Raw genomic sequence first — 23,053 nt, 5'->3', positions numbered from 1 at the left:
GGGAACGCAAATCGAGGGCTCTGAGGCCAATCCTGATGCTGCTCTCATGTTGCCAGCAGCATGAGAGAAGCATTAGGATTGGCCGCAGGGCAGTCTGGGAGCCTGCAGTGGAGCCTGAAGAGCGTTGATGCAGCCGGAAAGGTTTTTTTTTTTGTGTACACACTCCACCCCTTCCCCATCCCACCACTTGCCCCGACACCCCCGCGACTGCTTGCTTCCCCATCCCACCACTTGCCCCGACACCCCCGCGACTGCTTGCAATACCCTTACAATGTAGGCAGGGAGTACTTTAAATATCTCTCCAATATTTCTGGCACATTGCCTTTAGGATAACACACGTTCTCTTGCCTGTCGTCACCCAGTAATGCCACAGATAACTGATATGGGTGCCAAAACCAAGGAGAAGAAGCGTCCTGGCACCCGAATTTCAGAAACTCGGGTTGTTTTTTATCAAACATTTTCCTATCTTCCTCGCCCAATGTGCAGACACTCCACCTCCCTAAACTACCCTTCCTCCTCAATAACGGTTGCTGCCTAAGCCGGAGGACCGGTCTGCACAGGACAAGCTTTAGGCCTAAGGGTGTGCAGGCAGCTGACTGACCGACAGTAACCTTACTGTCCTCAGCCTCCACCATGCACTCCCCCTCCGTCCAATGGGACACCGCCGAGACCCTCTAAGCCCCGCCCACCCACTTCTATTCTACCCCCTTGGCTCACTATTTCACCAGCTCCTGGTCCCGCCTCCTCACCGTTCCGCCCCATGAGGAAGTCATGCCAGGGCCTGACCACGCCCATTGCCCCGCCTCCGTTCACCTTTCCCCCGGTTTTCCTGAAAAGTTCTTTTACCGCCTCTCCGCCCAATCAGAGCTGAGAGTTGCAGGTGGACTGCCTGTAGAGGGCCAATCCGATGCTGGCAGGGGGCGGAGCCTGGCCGGGCGCCAGACGTTTGGGTACGGGGGCGTGGCCCTGCCGCGCGCTGCTGTGTAGCGTGTGTGAAGCAGGTGGTTGATTGGAGCGTCGGACTGCAGGTAGCGGCGGCGCGCGGACAGAGGCTCGGTGACCTGACTCGGCGGTTGTAACGTCTTTTTACTTCCCGGCTGGGAGCATAGGAGCTCGCTGGGCAGCCGAAGAATTCGGGCCCTCCCCAGAGGAAGATGGCGGAGGCAGCAGAGGGCGGGGGTCCCATACTGGAAGCGGCCGCCGAGGCTCTCGGGGCAGCCACCGGCGTGCTGGAGGCCACCGCCCAGGCCCTTGGGGCCTCCGAGTCCGCACTCCGGCTTATCCTGTCCATCTTGATAGGTAAGGCCCATTATATCTGTTTTTCAGTCGACACCGCATATCCTCACTTCAGATACCGCCTGTCATCACCCCAAGCCCCTCACTTTAACTGATCTGTCATTCCAGCCGGAGCCCCCCCCCCCTGTCTTGCTGGCCATCGTCACAACTGAGAGTCCCCAGGGCCACCTCTCACCTCATTCATATGATATCATCACACTGATCACCTGTGAGACTTCCTCCCTACCCGTTTAAATATCGCCAATAGTGCGCCATATGACAGGCGACCGATATACTGCCCCTCACCGCCACCAGCCTCGCCATCCCACCCCTAGTTTGGCTTGGTAGAGTTGTCACCCACCTGTCGTTAGAGTCCGGAGTGTTTCCCGTCCTAGGAGGTGATGTGCTAGTATTATGCGTTCTGGGTGTTACAGCTTTGGTTTGTATCCTTTTAACTAGGAGCATACATTGACTGCAACCTTGGTGTAGGTTAAACTGCTGCACTGTGTCCTCTGTGACCTAGACCCTAGAGTGACGTGGCCTTTCGAGCCATGAGTGAGAAACCTTAACGGCCCTGTTATCCTGTTGTACGACTTCGCCACGATAAAGACTAGCCAAAGTTCACTTTGCCTCTTTTGCGAACCGTTTCATATGAGAGAGAGGTCGTAGGTTGGCCCGGTAATTTAATGCAACTCCTACTGTACCACCTTCAGTTAAAACTTTTTTTCCTGGTGGATAGGTTTTACAATGAAAACACCTGAACTCCAATATGTTACTCCAGATCTTATTGCCTGATAGCTCAGGACGTTTCGCACACACGTCATGCTTAAGGATCTCATGGTATGTGATATAACAAAGTCTACCATACTTGACATCCGTTGACTGCTGCCTCCTCAGGCCATTTTTCAAAACACTATTAGCAAATCTGCCTTTCCATAAAGCCACACTGTCCCTTATTGGACCGCCTCTCGTATCTAAAGGCGATACTAGCCCCCCCTACCCCCCCCCCAAACATCCCCTACAACATCCTTGTTGAAACCAACGTCATATGAGACCACGCCACCTCTAACTCTTATCCTCTTCGTAATGGCTTCCTTTGCACCAGTGCCTACCTTAAATCTTGCTAATAACCCTTTCTGAATCTACCATTGTTTGCATTACCTTACTACTTACTAACACGTATCCAGTCCCAAACTAACTTGACAGGGCTCTTCTACGTCTGCCCTCCAAGAGTTATAAAGTTTAGTATTAACGCCACTCCCTCCAGTCTTCCCATCTTCTCTGAGGGTTCCTATTGGGTACTACTCATGCACTCAGGGTAGACTATGTGCGCTTTCTGATAATCCCCAAACTTTTAATTAAAGCCTTGAGGAGTGGTTGGTATGACTTAATTATCAACATGTCAGGTGGCAGTCCTTGAGAATAGTCAGTCAGACATGAGGCTAAATTGGACAGGACTGACTGCTGCTCTAACTCTTTGCCTTTGAACTTTGCCATTCTTTCGTTTACCAGCCTTACGGTGGCAGAAACAAATTCACGAAGTGGGTTGTTAATTAGGAACTGGTTCTTTGCACATCCCGTCAGGACACAGTCACTTTTCAGAGAGGGAAATGCTCGCTCTTCCAAGATGTTGCTCTGGTGATGCTGGCACAGAGGCTTCAATTCAACCCCATAACAGACGCCCTCCTTTGTGGCAGTGTGAAATACAAGTGGACCTATCCCTTTGGCAGTGCCTTTTGAATTGTGCAACAAGCAGCACCACTTTACGGACTTGGATGGCGCGGACTCTCTCTTGGGCCTCAATGTCACTTCCCTTGCGACCCAGGGGAATCAAGGTGGGACGTCCGTAAATAACAGCATTGGAGGTCCTACCGCTGCAGACTGGCAGTCTCACCAGAAAGTGAAACGAGGCGGCAAGAACCAATTCCTGACACTAGTGTCTATCCCTATGAGACGGCCATGCTCGCCTCAGTTTTATTTTAATTTTATTTGTTGCCATCCTTGAGGAGTGGCTCAGGGAGAGGGTACTGGATTTGATGATCTTATAACGTTTGAACCACTTCAGGGTCTGTAGACTGAATGCAAGTTAAGCCAGGTGACCCATAGTAAATGGAGTACTGTGTTCGATACACTTTGCATTTGCAAACTGCTATGGCGCTTGAAGCGTTAATGTGCACTAGACCCTTAGTATTTAGAAATTGGTGATTGGCAGGGAGTGTTTGCTCCCTGGTTTGTGTTTGTTTGGTTGTTACTACCTTGCATGATGGAACACATTTCTTTGGAGGAATGGAGGTCTGGTCGGGGGAAGATGGACCGATAGCGGGGTTGGCTGGAGCGAGAGGGTCGGATGGTCATGATCGCTTTTTGCGTCTCTTATAGGATAAGCAGCTTTTACCCTCTTACATACTCGGATGGTATTAAATACTCTAACATGGAATGTTAAGAGTCTTAATTTTCCCTACATGCGCTCTCCAATCTGGAAATATGTGCTTGACAGACACCTTAACATCATAGTGCTCCAGGAAACTCACGTTAAATGGACAGAAACGCACATACTGTGCCGTAGATCATACCCCCTTTTTATATACATCTTCTGCCAACACGCAACACAATGGAGTTGCATTCTTCAGTTAACTTCCACTTTCTCAATAGTAAGTTGGACAATGACATCTTGCTTCCCACGCCCTCCTTCACCCACCCCCCACCACCAATCCATCCCCGACGCAGGCTCTCCAAGCCGAACTCCAGCGCTTCAAATTAGTGTCTGGCTTCGTATATAGGGATACGACTTACACCCAAGGTAACTGACTTGTACAAAGCCACTATTGCAACAAGTTAAACTAACTTGAAACAATGGACTCCCTTATATTAAACCTGGCTAGGTGGTATCAACTCCATTAAGCTGTCGGTGCTCCTCTTTACTTTGTGTCTGTTTTAAGGACTCGCGATTCAGGTGGACGAGCAATTCCACCACAATAAGCTCCCTGTTTATTAAATTGATATGGTAAAATCAGAGGGACGGATCAGCATATCGCCTTTTGACATTTCCTAAAGAAGGCGGCGGCCTTGGTTTATCAGATATTTCACTCTATTACAGTGCAACCCAATTTAGTAATCTCTGAATGGTCTGTTAAGGAATCAGACTAACATTTGCTCCACATGGACCGGGCAATAGTGAGTAGCACTACCTGTGACATCCATTTGGAAGCCTAAAGTTGACCTTCCCCTTAATGCTTAGTTAAGCACTACCCTGAACATTTGGGATGTGGTCACCAAAAGCAATGAGCTCACGACCTTTCCCCTCCCACACCTATTCATTTCAATCCAGATTTCCCTCCCACATTGCTATCAGGCCCCATTTACAAACGGAGGGGGTGCATTACCATATCACATTTGTTCCATGGATGGAATGTCTTAACATTTGATAACTGCTGCTGAGACTTTAATGTACCAGCCTCAGAGACGTACCATTATGCCCAATTAAAACATTGGCTTCTTCAGCCTGATATAAGGCAAGCTCCCACTAGAGATATCCTACCCGTGGAGCAATTTGTGTGGAAGGAGGGAACTACCGGGGTAAGCATTTCACTTCTTTACACACTCTTGAGATCGATCTACCACACCTACCCCCACCTCTCGAAACGTTACACTCTGGGAGCAGACGCGGGGATCACAATTGAAATATGGCAATGGCGTCACCTATGGCATGACATACACAGATTCAATCACTCAATGAGACTACGTGAATTCCATTACAAAGGCATCTATGATTGGGATTTGTATCCTGAAAAACTCTGGAAAATATTCCCAAACATGACGGATGCTGGAGCGGATGGGGTTACTTGGAGATTTTTACCATATCTGGTGGGACTGCCTGACTATTGGTCCCTACTGGGAGGAGATCCTCGCACAAATAAGGGACATGTTGGGCTATCCTGTCCCCTTAGCTCCAGAAATTGCTCTTTTAGGTCTTAGGGGTCCATCTCTTAAATACCAATTTCAAGGAGACAGATCAATCCTTTGGCAATGCCTGGGCGCTGCCAAGAGGACCCTGGCATCAGCATGGACAAACTGAAGCATCATCAAGGTCCCAATAGTATGCGTGACTATGGCACGCGCTCACAGTGGAGCTACTCCCTCTCTTCTCGTGTCCCACTCAGACTAGAGCTCTCTATATCTTCCCGAGTCTCCCGCAGTGCTGTATCTATGTACACTTTGATGGCCTGTTCATAAATGTGAAACTGTACCTGTCATTAGCCTGCTTTGGAGAATGGGCGTTATGACGTGTTATTCACAACTTTGTGCTATCCTTTCAAAAACGAATAACAGTTTGACAAAAAAAGTATCTGACGTTCACGTACATCAAACTCCGCAGGAGTGAGATGCACCACGATCAGGGTGATGGTGAGGTCTGCCAGCAGAGGAGTGCTGCGAAGTGCGATCTGTATACCATGTCAGCAAGTAATGGACTTTCCACCTATGGTTTGATGAATAAACCATGACTGCCAACATGAAGATTGCCAAACTCTAGTGGGAGTTAACATTGGAGTCCGCAGTCTGCACTGCTATTTGCCAGCAGAAGAGTGACATGCACCTGGCTGCTGTCCTCATCAGGAATTGTAGCTTCACCCTAGCTTCTGTGCAAATCATGACATGCTTGAACTGAGCTGCTTTTCCTGAAAGAATTGAGGATGGTGAGTGGCCTTGTTGCTGGGCTGAGATTGGCCTGTGTGTTACTATCACTCGTCTGCCACCAGTTTCATCTGTGGTCGAGACTTTTGTATGGACCAGGCCACTTTATGCAAAACTGCCATGGGAAACCTAATTCGGCAACCTCACAGAATACATAGCTGTCACTGACGAAGCCCTGCTGGAGCTGGTGGTTCACACAATCTCCCAGAAGCAGGAGAGACTTGCTGAGACAAAGCCAGGCAGTTACCCAGATTGCACGGAACCCACCAGGGACTGAGGGCTCAAACCTTACCCAGTGTGAAGGTTAAAAGTTGAAAAGACTGAGATTTACTATAAAGGGGGTTCAGTGCACCAGAGCATAATTGTGTGCTACTTTGATCCTGGAGACAACCACCTAGACCAGAAGAGTTGGTCAAGGGAAGTAGCGTGTAGATCAGTGGTCTCTAATGGGTAGCTCAAGAATTGGTAGTAGCTCAGCAGTACCCTGAATGTAGCTCCAGGAAATGCAGTCCAGCTCCGTAATCTTTAATTCAGAGGGTCAAGCTATATTGAAGTAGGCAGTGCTGAATAGGTCAAATCTTTGGTATGACCTCCAGCCAAATCAGTGGCAGAAAGATGCGCTTGCCCTCATATAAACAATATAACAGCCTTCATTACCTGCAACTTAACCTAATGTCCCCACTCTCATTTGACCACCACTTCATTGGTGCAAGAAAAACAAACTTAATAGGGTGGCCCTGCAGACTGCCCCAGGGACCACCATCTCATCGGGCTACAATTTTGTAATATGGGTTGGGGGGCCCCCAGAGCAAAGTTGAAAAGATCCGAGGGGGAGGGGGGGGTTCGTCATGCCTCTCCCCTCATGGAGCCAAGTTACTTCTGTAAAGTACAAATCATCCCAGTGTGTTTTCTCTGCAGTTCCACCTTGTATGGATATCTGATGAAGATGCTTGCGTAATAATCACATTGGCCAAGTTAGACACACAAGGTCACTGAAGGCATTTCTCCAGCCTCCTTTACGCAGCTGTAGTGTAGGAAGTGCACTATACATTTACCCAGCGAGGTAGCGCTTACTAATTAGCTAGTAGAACGTATTCGAGCTGGGTAGATATTCTGCACAAAATGATGGCTCTTCTTGAATAAATACGCATGGCAGGATACAGTCTGGCACCATGCTCAATTGACAGGAATTTAACCTCAATGGGATGCACTTAGTGCTCAAGTTGAAGCTCCACTTTTGTAAAGTACTAATCATCCATATTTCTTGCACATGGTGAAGATAAAGCAATTGGCTTTTCTCTGCATTTCGACCTTGTCATCTGTGTCTCTTGATCGAGGCATTTGCATCCTAGCATTTTTTGCGTGCAATATCTCATGTAGTAACTGTGACACGTGGATTTTTTTTCTTAGCTGTTCCAGAGACCCAACCCCTGCCGTGCATGGCCAAAATTACGTTAAAAAAAACATATAAATTCACTGAAAAAAGTTACAGGGGCATTCTAGTTAAGCTCACATTTTAAACGTACAAAACCAGAGAAATTCAGCAGTGATATTTGGTTATGTCAAGTAACTATAACTCGTGCCCTAAGCAAACTGTAACTCGTGCCCTCACCATGCACTATTTGCCCCCACATATTACAGCACTCATGACATTCTCTTTTAACATTTAATTTAATAATATCAGTGTAACATTTGCTGTAAAAGTGATGCGATAGCTGTGCATGGCGGAGTCACAAGTGAATTACTTGAAATAACTCCAACTATAACAGCTGGGTTTCTGTGGTTTTGTACCTTTAAAATGTGAGCCTTATTATAACGTCTCTTTAACCTTTGTTTTTTTTAAGTGTGTGTGTGTATATATATATGTAAATGTTTTATTTACATTAAATCTTTTTCTGTGGGTGTTGTAGCTTTAAGGTAAGTTGGTGTGGCGCACAGAAAAGTAAATGTATACTTAACTACACACCTGTTTATTATTGTATTTGTCAACATTTTAGATATATTTTGTCATCACCCCACAGTGTAACGCACATCTGGTTAGTCACTGCTAGTAATCATGCAGTGTTGTGGGTACTTGTGATTGTCTCTGATGTGAGCACCACTGCAGCAATTGTCAGTCTGTAGTAGCTCTGAATTATTCATCGATGAGAAGCAACTCTCGTTATATAGAAGGTGGGAGACCTCTGGTGTGGATGAGCCACCCAGGACTATAACTTGCATTGTGTCAGTTTTGTTTGTAGTATTAGTTCTACAGGGAGTGCAGAATTATTAGGCAAGTTGTATTTTTGAGGATTAATTTTATTATTGAACAACAACCATGTTCTCAATGAACCCAAAAAACTCATTAATATCAAAGCTGAATATTTTTGGAAGTAGATTTTAGTTTGTTTTTAGTTTTAGCTATGTTAGGGGGATATCTGTGTGTGCAGGTGACTATTACTGTGCATAATTATTAGGCAACTTAACAAAAAACAAATATATACCCATTTCAATTATTTATTATTACCAGTGAAACCAATATAACATCTCAACATTCACAAATATACATTTCTGACATTCAAAAACAAAACAAAAACAAATCAGTGACCAATATAGCCACCTTTCTTTGCAAGGACACTCAAAAGCCTGCCATCCATGGATTCTGTCAGTGTTTTGATCTGTTCACCATCAACATTGCGTGCAGCAGCTACCACAGCCTCCCAGACACTGCTCAGAGAGGTGTACTGTTTTCCCTCCTTGTAAATCTCACATTTGATGATGGACCACAGGTTCTCAATGGGGTTCAGATCAGGTGAACAAGGAGGCCATGTCATTAGATTTCCTTCTTTTATACCCTTTCTTGCCAGCCACGCTGTGGAGTACTTGGACGCGTGTGATGGAGCATTGTCCTGCATGAAAATCATGTTTTTCTTGAAGGATGCAGACTTCTTCCTGTACCACTGCTTGAAGAAGGTGTCTTCCAGGAACTGGCAGTAGGACTGGGAGTTGAGCTTGACTCCATCCTCAACCCGAAAAGGCCCCACAAGCTCATCTTTGATGATACCAGCCCAAACCAGTACTCCACCTCCACCTTGCTGGCGTCTGAGTCGGACTGGAGCTCTCTGCCCTTTACCAATTCCTGCCACGGGCCCATCCATCTGGCCCATCAAGACTCACTCTCATTTCATCAGTCCATAAAACCTTAGAAAAATCAGTCTTGAGATATTTATTGGCCCAGTCTTGACGTTTCAGCTTGTGTGTCTTGTTCAGTGGTGGTCGTCTTTCAGCCTTTCTTACCTTGGCCATGTCTCTGAGTATTGCACACCTTGTGCTTTTGGGCACTCCAGTGATGTTGCAGCTCTAAAATATGGCCAAACTGGTGGCAAGTGGCATCGTGGCAGCTGCACGCTTGACTTTTCTCAGTTCATGGGCAGTTATTTTGCGCCTTGGTTTTTCCACACGCTTCTTGCGACCCTGTTGACTATTTTGAATGAAACGCTTGATTGTTCGATGATCACGCTTCAGAAGCTTTGCAATTTTAAGAGTGCTGCATCCCTCTGCAAGATATCTCACTATTTTTGACTTTTCGGAGCCTGTCAAGTCCTTCTTTTGACCCATTTTGCCAAAGGAAAGGAAGTTGCCTAATAATTATGCACACCTGATATAGGGTGTTGATGTCATTAGACCACACCCCTTCTCATTACAGAGATGCACATCACCTAATATGCTTAATTGGTAGTAGGCTTTCGAGCCTATACAGCTTGGAGTAAGACAACATGCATAAAGAGGATGATGTGGTCAAAATACTCATTTGCCTGCCTAATAATTCTGCACTCCCTGTAGTGTGCATTCAGGTACTTTCTAAAAGAAAGGCACTGGGCTGACCAGTCTGTTTGTTGAGCTCTAGCACCTCCAGACTGCTTCCCTGAAAATAATTTGATCTCTTGTCTTTGCAACCATCCACAGACTAACGGACCCATGGATATTAGAGGGCAATATAATTTCCTTGGAGTATATTCATTAAAAAGAAAAAACGTTTTTTATTTTTTTTTATTTATTGAGTCTCAAACTGTTCTGGGATTTAAAACCTTTCTCTGTCTTGGGAGGAAAAGGGATTGCTTTGCTGCTTGAACATCCTCTCCATATGTGGTTGTGGTCCTAGATATCTGCGACCTAAGTGGCAGAATTGCATGACTTGAGGCACAAGCTTGATGTAGTGCATTTCCTTGCCTCTGAACAGTACTGGATGAATGTTATTTTTAGGTTGAGGCTAGGCAGCGAGCAAGCGCTCTCCATTTCAACATGTTGCAATCTACATCTGTGTGCTAGCAAGACTCCCATCACTTTCATTCGTTCCTTGGCCTGCCATTCAAAATTCCCTTGATTTCCGAGGTAAACGCTTTGTTTCGTCCCGCCTTGAAGCTGCTTTATCGCATTGGAAACTGACCCTTTTATGTGGATTATTGCACGATCGGCTGCATACCTTAGTGTGGTGCACTTTTTTCTTTTGCTTAATCGCGGTCCATGGCCCTATGTATCTTCCTGTTCTTGTTTTGGATAAGCTGCTGTTTCTTTGTGGTGTCTGCGCACAAAGGCTGCAAACTGGAGGGATGTTCTATTTAATTTATTTTTTTTTCTTTAAAAAAGTTCATATAGCACAAACTCTATCGGAGGATCGCTTTACTTGACTCCGTGAAGTTTAGTATATCCAGACCTCGATCTGAGGAGCGATTTACATGAGTACCACTTAACAAGTTTAGCAGTTGAAAAGTTTTCAAACCAGAACGTTTAACGCAGAAATCCTCAAAGCGGCTCTCCCAGCACAGCGGAAGGAGCTGGTCCTACAATATTAACTGCGCACCGGAAACTTGCCCTATTTGCGAGGCATTTCTTTTTCAAAACATATTTGCCCATAACTGGTGGCTCTACGACATTGGGACCACTACCAAACCGTTCAGCACAACTCTCTATCTAGGTCATCTCTTGGTCCCCACACTAGGTTGGTGGTGGGGCCAAAATTTTAACCTCTCCCACCATTCAATGTATGTTGTTTAAGCTCTGTCATGACTGGAACATTTGTTTTACAGCTGGGAGTAGTTTGTGTTTTAAGGGCCTTGTTTGTAATAGTATTGCAGGAGCTCTGTTAGCCCTGAAAACTTGTAAGGCTTCACACCCTCCAGGGGATACATATATGGATACACTGCAATACTTTCTGACATTGTTTTCATGTTAGTCCCTCTAGGGACTGACTATGTGGTAACATGACCATGTTTCTTACAAATGCTACTTTTACTATGGTGTCCTCTAGGGGCTGTTGTTAGCACTGCAATCAAGATACTACAATATGCGCAAAACTCTTTGCGGGTCATTCCTTGTACAAAACATTTTCCCATTACTCACTGTGTGGTGGTCCTAGGGCAATGGGACCACCATCAAAATGTTCAGCATGACGCGCTTTCTGTCTAGGTCATTTCTGGATCCCAACACTAGGTTTGGGACGGGGGCAAAATATTAACCTCTCCCACCATTTAATGTCGTTTTAAGCTCTCTCGTGGCTGGAACTTTTTTTTTTTTTTTTTTTTTACAGCTGGGAGTAGTTCGTGTTTTTAGGGCCTTGTGTGTAATAGTATTGCAGTAGGCCTGAAAATGTGTAAGGCACTGCGCCCTCTAGGGTTATATAGTTACACTGCATTACTTTCTGCTATTCTGGTTTTTTGTTATGCTCTCTAGGGGCAGGCTATATAGTTTCATGACCATGTTTTACAAATGTTATTTTTATAGTGGTACCCTCTAGGGGCTGCTTGAGTATTACAATCATAATACTACAATATTCCTGCACTAAAACTCTTTGCAGTGCATTCCTTTTACGGAACATTTTTGCCCATAACTTACCAGGGACCCCAAAATAATAATATTAATAATAATATTAAAAGTAAAATGTTTTTATTTTTTGCTGCACATAGAGGAAGAAGGTAAGTGCTTTAATTATATGCAGACCACTGGAATTATGTGACAGAGGACCAAATTATGCGGCAGAGTTGACGAATATATGTGGCAAGAAAAGTCCAGTTAAGCATTTACAACACCAATAGCTCTAACTCAAGCAAATGCAAGACCTACTGCATTGCAAATGCTTGTTTTCAAATGCAGGTAAATTGCCAACGGTTAGAACTGCTTTGTCAGGAAACCTCTCACACCTATGTATGAGTGTTTTCAATAGATGGGCAATAATGTTTAGTTGTCATCTTGCCTGTGATGCATGAGCAGAGGCAGGGGTGTGGAATTCCTATAGCCCAACACCCAGGATCCATAGTTTGGGTTCAAGGGCAACAAGTTTTCATATTTATTTTGTCCTTGTGGCAAGTAAGCCCAATCCCCTGCAGCGCAAGCCCTTTGCCAGTTTACAGTACCACATTATGGTTCAGAGAAGGCCATTGTCTACAGTAAAGGTAACATTTGTGTCCGTATGTTAATGCTGTATGGACTTGTATGTGTTTCATTAATGCAAAGCCTTTATTATTTGGGTGAGTGACTACGGAAATGCTGTAAGCTTGGACTGCGCGACTGAAAGTTCCAGTGTAAAAATGTGTACACATGCAAAATTTAAAAATGGGATGCTACTTATAATGTTCCCAGAATGCTCTCTAATTACATGCACACATTTTCAGAAGCTTCAAAGCATTATTGAGGGTTCGTTGCTTTCAAAATCAAAACGTTCATTAAAAAAAAAAAATGCAATTACGAATTAAATGTTTTTTTAAACTACATGACATTTTAGATAGCATTTCTATGAAGTATCATTAAATGAAATGTGTTGATGCATGCTAATATTTCTAAAAAAAATATACCCATAATGGAAAAGTCGGTGTAACAAGTTTCAAAAAGATTATGGGAAACATGAAAATAGGCAAGCACTGGCAAAGCCAGTAGGGTCGACCTTGGTCGTCAGCTTTTGGTTTTGTCAATGCATGTCTTGTTTTGGCATGGTTTTTGTAAAACTTTATTTTTCTGGGTCTTGCCGGGCCCTTGCTATCATAACAGACACGAAAGCAAACCTATTTTTGGTGAAACATCACAATGCAGACAGCTAGAGACTGAATAATAAAAACAAAAGGTCTTGGTTAATGCCAGACCTAATTAGGGGCCCAGTTCTTAAAGGAAGTCACAAAAGTGCACCTGTTGTATATTTTCTTGCATTAGTGTGGATTTTCAACCCATGAATTAACAAGAATTTACAGAATTAGGCCAGGAAGTGGTACTTCTAGAAAATATTTGTGAACTGCATTTTGGCATATACAAGTTCACTTTCCCTCTAATTACTTTTTTCATTTACATTTCCAAGCTTTCTCAGTATGGGGAAAAGATTGGAGAATATGGCTTTTTGCCAGGCAAACATGCAAGTTTGTAGGTTTGCAGAGATTCTAAAGGGCATTCAGACCCTTGAACTATTGCTTACTGCTACCTACAGCCCCAGTATGTACATCTGTGTAAAGGTGGCAAAATAAGGGATTTCTAATATTCATACCCTACTATAGTATGAGCACTGGCATAATCAGAGAGGCTATTGTCAGATCCCTTATATAATGAGATTGCTGCCATAATTTGTCACCACGCTACAAGGCACCAAAGGGACAAGGGGATATTGTTATAGGACAAGTAGATCTATGAAGCAACTTGTCCCATGGGCAAGTAGATATTTTATTAAATTCTACAACTCTGCAGAGGTGTATGCCATCACTCGAGGAATGCTAGAGAACGTTATGCATGTCATGAGTCTTAAAGGTGGACAGCAGAGGCAGATTCTTATGTTAAATTCATTTCAAAGGCGTTTCATATCTTATTCTGCTGCTTCCTTCCTTTTTATTTGTGCCTCCCTGCATGCTTATCAATCTTATACTTAATTGACTTACCCCAAAATTTAACAGACAGTATATTAGAGTGCTTCTCGTCTTGTCTTCACACATGCGCAGTGGCTTTTCTGGCTTCCGCCAAGTTTTTTTGGCACATGCTGAATGAGTTCCTTGATGCTTGGAGTTACCACCGCCTAAAATAAGCATCCCTTTGTCTCCATCGACCTCTCCCTTGGTAGGCTTATTCACTCTGAGGGCAGCTGACACCTTTGTTGGGATACCACGTTGCTTTGAAATTCACTGATGACCTTGGTTGCTCGCTTTAGGTCTGCCTTAGCTTTGGTACCACCAGTCCTGTTTACACCACCGTTGGCGGGACTTTGCTCTCCGCCAGACCAGGTGTCTGTGCACCATAAGCCCTTTTGTCATTTGAGCCCTGGTACTTTCTGCATGCATTTTTCTTCAAGATTTAACACACATCATTTCCCTGTCTGCCCTGAAGATGTTAATTTGCAGCCTAGACATACCTCGTAATTGCACCACTAAGGTAGATTTGCTGTCCTCAATGGTTGGAAAAACTCTCACACCTTACAACCCAAATCCTAAAATGATGAGGGAACAATTTTTTTCTACTGTGGTTGTGTCGTCAGGCTGGGTATTTTTTGTTGATTGTGTGTTGTTGGTGGAATTGGGTGTCCTTGGTATCTTTCTCATACTCTGTATTTCTTAAGGTTCGAAGCTTTGTTATTCCTGTGTCCCGCTATGTGGGCACCTGCCGAAATATTTTTTTTACTCTAATCTCCCTGCTGAATTCCTGGAGCAGTCTTCTTAGCCACTTCTCCTCCATACTCCACCTTATGTGTGCACGACTACTGAAGGAATATTCTGCCAGGCCATCTAGAGATAACCTGCTCTGACTTTTTGTCATGGTTTTGTTTGTTTCTATACACAGAAAAGAGCTAGCTTGTGTGCACTAATCTTTAATGCTGTTCTCTCCCCACAGGTTACCCCTTGGCCTTATTCCAACGCTGGTGCCTCTATGGAAAGGACCCTCACCTTTTCTACATGTTCCACATCATCACAGGCCTCGCAATCTGCTACTTTAACTTTGGTAGGTACTGAGCACAGGGCTGGCAGCTCTCAGAGGAACTGCACTGGCAGCATGTAGCCCACAGTAACAACATTTCTGACGTCTTCGTTGGCAGTCAATTGCAGAGGCAGGCTTTTACACAGCCCAGGAGACTGTCTTCCATAGCCAAGACTCGTCTTGGATCTTTGGCTGGTCCTCTTCCGCTTCCTACCTGCTGTTCCCCCAAGGTGACTGACTGTGTTTCTGATCACTGCTTCTATTTCTAGAGCAACTGCTCTTGCCTTTCCCTGAAGTCGGAACAATGTTCAGAGATATTGTATTCCTTCTTTGTCCTCTCAAACTCATTTTCAGACCTTTATAATCTTCAGGAGTGTCATTCACCTAAATATGGTCCCTTTGATGTAAATGAACAGTGAGTGCAAATTGTTTCCTGGCGATAAAATGTAAGCGCTAGGGATATACCAGGACTGTATTCCACCTCTAGATTGAAATGTATTTCTCCCCAAAACATCTGGACTGTACCTTTTAGGAGCACAGAATGCACAGCAAATGCTCAGGGGCTCCCACAAGCCTACACCCAAACTGCCTCATTTATGCACTCCTTTACCAGCAAGGCCCGTTACCAACCTGTGCACTGATGGGCAGAGCAGCAGTTCCGTGCTCAGTACACATTTTCACACCAACTTATGCTGGTAGTCCAGGGTTGTTCTAGCCCCAGACTGTGTAGATTCATATTACACACACTTCTATTCAGAGAGCTAGAGTAGAGGCATTAAGGTGGAATGTGCCAAATACTCGCTGCACAGGCAGTCACCCACGGCATTCCATTCCTGAAACCTTTCCCCTGGGCATGGTTGGCCTTTCTCCCTCAGTGACGAGCAGTAAAGTTATGTAGATTAGAGTCTTCTATGAGCAAAGGCAAGTAGAAACTGCAGAGAAGGGGGCTGTGCTCGGACTACTTGTAGTTGCAGAGAGTGGACTTTGATTCCGTCTGTCACATTTGTGACAGCAGGCTTTGACCGATAAGTTTTTTCCATCCTCTGCCAACCATAACAACTACTTCCCATAGAAGATGGCTGGCTGTGCCACTGGTAACGATAGTAAAGTAGATTTAAGGATTGTTTTGTCCCAATACTGGAATCTACACATGAGATGCATTGGTGTACTGGCCATTGGTGGGTTTGCGCCTGTAGCTTTTCCACAGGGCCACAATGTATCCCATCTCAAAGCAGGACAATGGAAACATGCAGGCTACATGAAGGAGCTCTGTTCATCCCGTTTCTGTAATTCCACGTGGCAATGGGAATGCTCCCAGTACTTTTTTTTTTTTTTTTTTTTCTTGTTTTGTTTAAATAAATGTTGTGCTAGTTGGGGTTTCTGACATGCAGCCATGAAATCTAAAATTTAAGCACCTGTTGGTTTTTAAGATCTGAGTACAGTTTCTAAGACACTTTGCATTGAGCATAAACCATATTTTTGTGGATATACAGGGAGACCATAGGGCCAATATCACAAAAGGCCGGTAGTTACACAAAAAGGTATTGATGTGTTTTCACTCCCACTGGCTTTAGAAGGGCTTATAATTCGAGAATGTTGCATCAGAGATGGAAGAAGTACAACACAAAGTTGGAGAGCTAGAGTATTTACACACAGAAGGGCATAAACTGTAGTCTGATGTCTTGTTTTACAAAGAAGGGACAAAATGAAGTGGTACAGTAATAACTCTCGTGAGGTTAGGTCTGACGGTGCCTCCTATTTACAAATGACACCCTGAAAGTCCTAGATCTGCGACATCCGAGTACGACCCAAATCCTTCATATATGTATATTAGCCTAGGTTTAGCTTGGTATTATGCTTTTTTCCGTGCATTAAATGCATATTGGTAGCTGTTGGAAGCTGTGGAGGTATTGTGAATTTCAACTCTACTCGTGACTGTTGAAGCTTCACAGCCTGGATAACAACTTAATCGTTCTGCCAAGTCATCTGTCTGATCTACCCATCTGTAATTGAGGGCAAACCTCACAAGACTTATCAACCCACGCCAATCCAGCCTATTTGATTGTGTAAAAGCTTTTGTTGAATGTATAGCATCTCTAATTCAAGTCTTGTGTTACAGGATCTCAGCTGTACCACTCACTGCTATGTGTTGTGCTTCAATTCCTCATCCTCCGGCTGATGGGCAGGACTGTCACCGCTGTTTTCACCAGTTTCACCTTCCAGATGGTACGCAGTAGCCCTGTTTCGTGGTTTTGCCCTGGAGTTTGACTGAATTTTTCCTGGCTGTGAAAAGCTGTTTGCCCAGTTGCATATCACAGTTATTTTTGCCACTGCTCCTCCACAATGTGATTTGACCCAAATGGAGAGAACATACATGGTCTTAGTTGTTTTAAAGCTGCTATCCACAACCACCTGACGTATTCATCTCGCAATGCAGAAGGATCACTGGGACTGTTCAGTGCTAAAATGTTTCACAGAAGTATGTGAATGGTTCACATTTATAGTCATGTGGCAGCTGTTCTGGTGCTATGCATACCAATATGAACGCAGATATACATCCATCCATTTCCCCTTTACATAGCATAGTATGGCTGTATTTCCGTGCAATATCCGAACGTGTATTTTATTCCATAACGTTCTTCCCTCCATTATCCCTCATCTGAATAGAGCAGAAGTAGCTGCAGGCAGAACTGTAACAAGAGGACAGACTGATAAACTGAGTAGACTTGTTTAACATCTAGAAGATCAAAAGCAGTTGGAGAGGTTTGTTCGCTTTTTATTTTTTATTTTATTTTTATTACTCCAACCTTGTAAACAGGCAATAGCATTGCTTTCCATGGCATTGCCAGATCTCACTCAAGTCATCAATGGACCGATCTGCATTCTGTGAAGCTCGTTAGTTATTCTCCGTAAACAATAGCAAATAACAAGAAACAGGCATGGGACAGCTGCAAGTGCTGTCCCGGCTGAACTAGAGATCAAACTGTACAAAACACATAATGAGCACAAAGCACTTGCGGCACTGAAAATCTGCAACACGCTTTAATTACCTGCAGTTACTCAGCTAAGTAATAAAATGAGTTCTGATAAATTGAATAAAGACATTTTCTTTATGTTCCAAAGTCTAATGCTGTGATTCTCCATGTACACGCCCTGGGGCTTTCTGCATGAATTTGTTGCTGGGAATTACTATATCTTCAGCTGGGGTTTTATTTGTTTTTGGACACTCTGAAGTGCAGTCTGTGATTGCGTATGGCCCTGGATTCAGAAATGCTACCTTGCTTTAAACTGTAAAGCTGGAAAATCCAGATTCAACGCAAGGAAAATTTGTAACCCTTTTCATGGTTTACCCAAGTTGCATCTAATGCTAGATTTGTCTGACCTTTGGAGTGTCTGTGGATGTGCACCATGCCAAGACGTACTGTAGACTGGTGTGGAAGAGACGAGCTGACTGGTTGTACGATATTCCAAAAGCTATATAGTGTTAGGGAGCCACGTGACAAAACTATGGCTATCCAAAAGATTAATCTAAAGTTGTCAAGCTGATAAATTTCATGGATACATTTTGTACTGAGTGAAGGCCACATGTATGTCGGAAAGCTAAAATTTACCAACTCCCTAAAAAGGGATTCAGAGATTTGTCTGCCTTAAACTCGAGCAAGTAAACTAGCCTGTTTCCTGATAGGCTGGCGCTTTGCTTGTACATGGTCTTCCTTTTACTTAGTTACCTGAATGTTCTGTCACAGTGGGTTTTATTAATAGCTTCACACATGTAATGATTGGCGTTGGATAAAGCAGGGGATTGCCAGTTGCTATTATTGGTGTAAAAGTGGAAACTCATTAAGAACCTGCTCTTTCTTTCTGTTCCAGTTGTATTTGCTGTCTGGGTACTACTTCACAGCCACAGATACATATGACATCAAGTGGACGATGCCGCATTGCGTACTCACCCTAAAACTCATTGGTGAGTGGCTGATATTTTCCACCCTGACTTCTCATGCCACCTTATTGTATCTTTTCCCGTATTTTCACATCTTGTTGAGCTGTGCCCTGTAAAGATCGTCTGTTCATGTGTGGGATAGAAATAAAATAATTCACTTCCCCTCTTCTCTGCTTACCTTACCCATCAATGGTTTTAAGCTTCCAGTCTGCTTCCTCACCCGCTGGGGCCCAACCATGAAGGTCCTGACTCTCTTGGAAAGTTTGGGCATTTTAGTATATTCATTAATTATTTTCACCTCTTTCAGGTATCGCCTTTGATTACTATGACGGGGGTAAAACTGAGGTATGTGTCCCTATTCTTTTCCTGGTCTTGGTCGGAGGAGTGCAGTGCCACTGTGTTTGTGTTGTGGTATCTATCCTGGATTAAATTGGTAAAACTAGTCTAGTCACATAGATCAAGGTCCTCACGTATGAGGACTAATTTTTACTATTTGTCTTGTGGGACAGCAGTAATAGTCAATCGGATACCATTTTTAAAGACCCTGTCTCTCGGACTCATCTTCCTCGTCGTAGAGCCTGGAAGGACACAGACTCCTTCCACTGCAGGGCAGCAAAAAGTACAGCATGATCACCTGTGGTTTCAGTTTGTATTTGAATGACTCTCGGGTAATATGGCATGCTGTTATCTTTAAAAAAAATGCTGAGAAGTTTGCTGGAACCCCTCCCTCTCTTTACCCAACTCTGCGGTCTGTAGCTTCTTGTAACTCCCTGTGTCTACATGGTTCTGTTTAGCATGAGTCCTCTGATTCCAGGTGACTGATCATAAACTGTGAACAGAGTTAATCTTCGTCAGTCCTTACTTGATTAACACGTAGCGGCTCTGAAATGCAGAACCTGATTGCTGGGGCTGCAACAGTGTGTTTTTTTTAATCTATAGCGCACTTTGACACCGAACTTCCTGTAGTATTTACCGAAGATTACGGTTTAAACTCAATGGACTTTGGCCCCAGATATTCCCCAAAGGGTAGTGTCTATGCTAGACTACTTGCAGTTTGGCCCCAGTGCTGATGGCAAATGGTTCTAAGAATGCTTAATTGTCCAACTATGTTTTCAGCTTTTAGATGTTAGTTGATTGGCTGAAGTGGAAATTGGCATGAATCTCAAAATACAAAGTGTTTATTTACAACTAAAGTATGCAGAAAAATTGATGTTGTCAAAAAAGTTCAAAATCCTGACCCACACAAGAAGTGCCTTTTCAGTCTATGAAAAAAAATCCATTTAATAAATCTGTTTGGGAGCCCCTCACAGGGTGTAAGACCTTCAAGAAAGAGAACCAACGCTCGAAATTGATTGTCTACCTCCCATTAATAATCCACAGTCTCCCATGGTACCCTCATTTGCCTACTTCTCTTCCAAAGCTAGCCAACCTCCAAAGCTACACACTAGTTGTGCACCAAAGTAGAGGGAAAAATTGTGTGCTGCACACATTTATAGTAAAACGACCAAAGAGGATACAAATAGCAAAAAGGTTGAATTTTATTGGATACTGTAACTGGTCTAATGTCTTAAGATTATTTTTAAAATTCTGAAATGGAGGAAGTGGAACTTAAATGTGTATTTCTATTACTGCCTTGTTTTGGGATTCATTATTATTGATCCCATAGGTTAGCCTGGTTCGGCTGTCAGTGTATCAGATGTATTTCTCTCTTTTGTGACAATTAAAACTGGACTTGATCGGCTGATGAGTATTGATGACCAGCGCTTCCCATGTCCCTCCATACTAGAATGCAACAATATATATATATATATATATATATATATGGTTTTTTTTTGTGTGAAAATCCTGAATTTAGTTTCATTTGTGCTGCCTTAAAAACTTGATATTAAATAGGGAATCTATGTTGTCTTTTCTTCTGTTTATCTATGTCTGTATTACCGATGGAGGACTTTAGTAACTGTTTTTTTTTCTCCCCACAGGGCCAAGATGCCCCAGAGCAAGAGAAGTTTTTAGTGCAGCATGTTCCTTCCTTCCTGGAGGTGGCTGGCTTCTCCTACTTTTATGGTGGCTTCTTGGTGGGGCCACAATTTTCTTTTAGGAACTACCAAAAGATGGCTGACGGGGAACTGACTGACATTCCTGGGCAGAGGCCCAACAGGTGGGTAACTGGTCAGGGTGTGCAGTGTGGGAGAACAATGATTTCACAGTAACAACCAGCCTATATATAGGTAATACACAACTCTGTTGGTGCACCACCATTCTGATGTACAGCATCATCTGTTCTTCTACTAGAAGGATTTAAGACCGCTTTGCTGATGCAGCTATCCCAGGGCAAAATCCTACCCTTTAGCACCTTAATTTACCCTCCAAGGTGGCCTACTCTTCCTCTCCACGACCTACAAACCATTGCCATTGAATATCCATCTTCTGCATTCCTTTTTTTCCGCACTTGAATTTCATGTACAATGAACCTCAGTTTTGCTTTATTGACCCTGTGACATGGTTTCCTCATCATGGTTGCTAGCCTTTTCTCCTGCCCCCATTCATATTGTCACCAATAATCTCCATGCATCAAGGGACTAGTTCACAATCCATTTTTATTTTTTGATTTTTATGGATAGGCTTTTAAGCATATTCCTCTTCAAGTTTTGTCCAAGTGTGCTGTTGGTCGTGTGTGCTTTGTTGCTGAAAATGGTGCTTGGACCAATATATGGCATCTTCTCCATTTTTTTCTAAAGTTACAAATGCCAGGAATGTGAATTGTGCACACTTTTCTCACTTGTTAACTCATTTTCTTTATTAACATCCTGATGACCCTATGTTGTTCTTCGGACGTGCTGTTAAAAAAAAAAAAAAAAAAAAAAATATATATATATGTATATATATATATATGTATATGTTCGATGGCATGTGTAGCTGCAGATACACATGCTGTGCACATCCCGCCATCTGGTGTTGGGCTCGGAGTGTTACAAGTTGTTTTTCTTCGAAGAAGTCTTTTCGAGTCACGAGATCGAGGGACTCCTCCCATTTCGGCTCCATTGCGCATGGGCGTTGACTCCATCTTAGATTGTTTTTTTTCCGCCATCGGGTTCGGACGTGTTCCTTTTCGCTCCGTGTTTCGGGTCGGAAAGTTAGTTAGAATCTTGGAAAAATCGTCTGTATTGTTTGCGTTCGGTATCTGGTTAATTACAACAGATCAACACCGACTTTTAAAGAGCTCCGGTGGCCCTTCGGGTTTTTTTTTGATTCCCCGTCGGGGCCTGCCCGGCCACGTGTCTCTTCAAGGCTGATGGAACGGACCCCATTACGCTTCTGCTCAAAATGTCATAACAAGTATCCGTATACAGATCAGCATCTGGTCTGTAACTTGTGTCTGTCTCCAGAGCACAAGGAGGATACCTGTGAAGCCTGTCGAGGAAGACATTAAGAGACTGAAGAGCGAGAAGACTGCAGATGGCGTCGGCGCCGACAGGACAAGGGCTTTTCGAGGAGGAAGAAGAAACCTTCTCCATCCAGGAATCTAACTCGGACGAGTTCGATCCAGAAGAAATGCCGAAAACCGTGAGTAAGATGTCGAAACATAAAACTCACGAGAAGACAACAAAAGCCCAGGGGACGCCACCACCAACAGGCCATGGCTTAACCCGAAAAATAGGTGACCGATCATCGGCACCGAAAAAGGGCACTCTTGTGGCGAAGTCATCCGACTCCGGTCGAGATACCGCCACACAGCAATCTCGTGCCCGAAACAGCTGCTCCGAGCAGATTCGGCACCGAGACAGTGGCACCAAAATGGGTCGGCACCGAGACACCACGACGCCGAAAATAAAGGTTTCCTCAGAGCCCAAAAAGGCGACCTAATGGTTTCGATTCCGAAACATCCAGCCTCGGAACCGAAAACAGGTTCCTACACAGAGGAACAGGGATTGTCCTCCCAGATGCAAGGACATAAGTTCGGAGAAGAACTTGAATCAGTAGAGCCAGACTACACACAAAGAAGGCTCCACATTCAAAAAGACACAGGGAAGATAAGTACTCTTCCCCCAATTAAGATGAAAAGAAGACTTGCCTTTCAAGAAAAGGACTAGCAGCCACAGGCAAAGGTGGCAAGACAAACAACTCCACCACCATCAATGCACACATCACCGGTAGCCACTCCACCACTGATGCAATCCCCGACTCATACTGCAATGAGTCAAGATGATCCCGACGCATGGGACCTTTATG

The 23,053-nt window shown here is 44.0% G+C and overlaps 1 protein-coding gene across 1 annotated transcript in view; it reads left to right on the top strand.

Moving 5' to 3' along the window:
- Positions 1-811: 811 nt before the first annotated feature.
- The window catches only part of LPCAT3 (lysophosphatidylcholine acyltransferase 3), a 273,776-nt gene continuing 251,534 nt past the window's right edge, over positions 812-23,053 (top strand). The window contains exons 1-6 of the mRNA XM_069243022.1: positions 812-1,299; positions 14,800-14,907; positions 17,003-17,109; positions 18,754-18,847; positions 19,131-19,168; positions 20,803-20,981. Of these exons, the coding sequence (XP_069099123.1) occupies positions 1,155-1,299; positions 14,800-14,907; positions 17,003-17,109; positions 18,754-18,847; positions 19,131-19,168; positions 20,803-20,981 (671 nt within the window). The 5' untranslated portion in view covers positions 812-1,154. The remainder of the gene's footprint in view (positions 1,300-14,799; positions 14,908-17,002; positions 17,110-18,753; positions 18,848-19,130; positions 19,169-20,802; positions 20,982-23,053) is intronic.

The sequence above is a fragment of the Pleurodeles waltl genome, chromosome 7 (assembly GCF_031143425.1).
Source record: "Pleurodeles waltl isolate 20211129_DDA chromosome 7, aPleWal1.hap1.20221129, whole genome shotgun sequence".
NCBI classification, from domain to species: Eukaryota; Metazoa; Chordata; class Amphibia; order Caudata; family Salamandridae; genus Pleurodeles; species Pleurodeles waltl.
Note: the sequence above shows the minus strand (reverse complement) of the source record. Positions and strands in the feature narration are given on the sequence as shown.